The 375-nt window shown below is 39.7% G+C and overlaps 1 protein-coding gene across 1 annotated transcript in view; it reads left to right on the plus strand.

The window, feature by feature from the left end:
• LOC119592870 (vascular endothelial growth factor A-like) overlaps window positions 1-375 on the plus strand; it is an 11895-nt gene that overhangs the window by 10845 nt on the left and 675 nt on the right. The window contains exon 6 of the mRNA XM_037941764.1: window positions 6-140. Coding sequence (XP_037797692.1) covers window positions 6-140 — 135 coding nt within the window. The remainder of the gene's footprint in view (window positions 1-5; window positions 141-375) is intronic.

Consider the following 375-nt stretch of genomic DNA (forward strand, 5'->3'; position numbering starts at 1 on the left):
CACAGTTCCCTAAAAGCTGAGAAGGATATGTGCGAGAGCCTAGGTAACTTCTGGGATTACAATAACTGCCGCTGCGCCTGCCGGTCTCTTATCAAGAGGGAGTGTTCTTCAGGATACTATTTTGATGAGTTAACCTGCAAGTAAGTGACTGTCTTCCCGTTTTCTGTCATTTAAATTTACGTTTTCTTTTAAACTCTCCTGTTTTTCTCTTTAGTTTTTTACTTCTTTTTTTTTCGGGGGGGGGGGGAGTGGAGGTTGATTTCTAATGAGCTGTTTAATTTTCGGCTGAGATTCGCTTTTTCTTTGCATATGAGATCGTATTCTTTCAGTTTTGTGATTTGCTTTCAAGTCATACGTTTTCTGTCAAAACTGTGA

This window comes from Penaeus monodon, chromosome 31 (genome assembly GCF_015228065.2).
Source record: "Penaeus monodon isolate SGIC_2016 chromosome 31, NSTDA_Pmon_1, whole genome shotgun sequence".
In the NCBI taxonomy this organism is placed as follows: Eukaryota; Metazoa; Arthropoda; class Malacostraca; order Decapoda; family Penaeidae; genus Penaeus; species Penaeus monodon.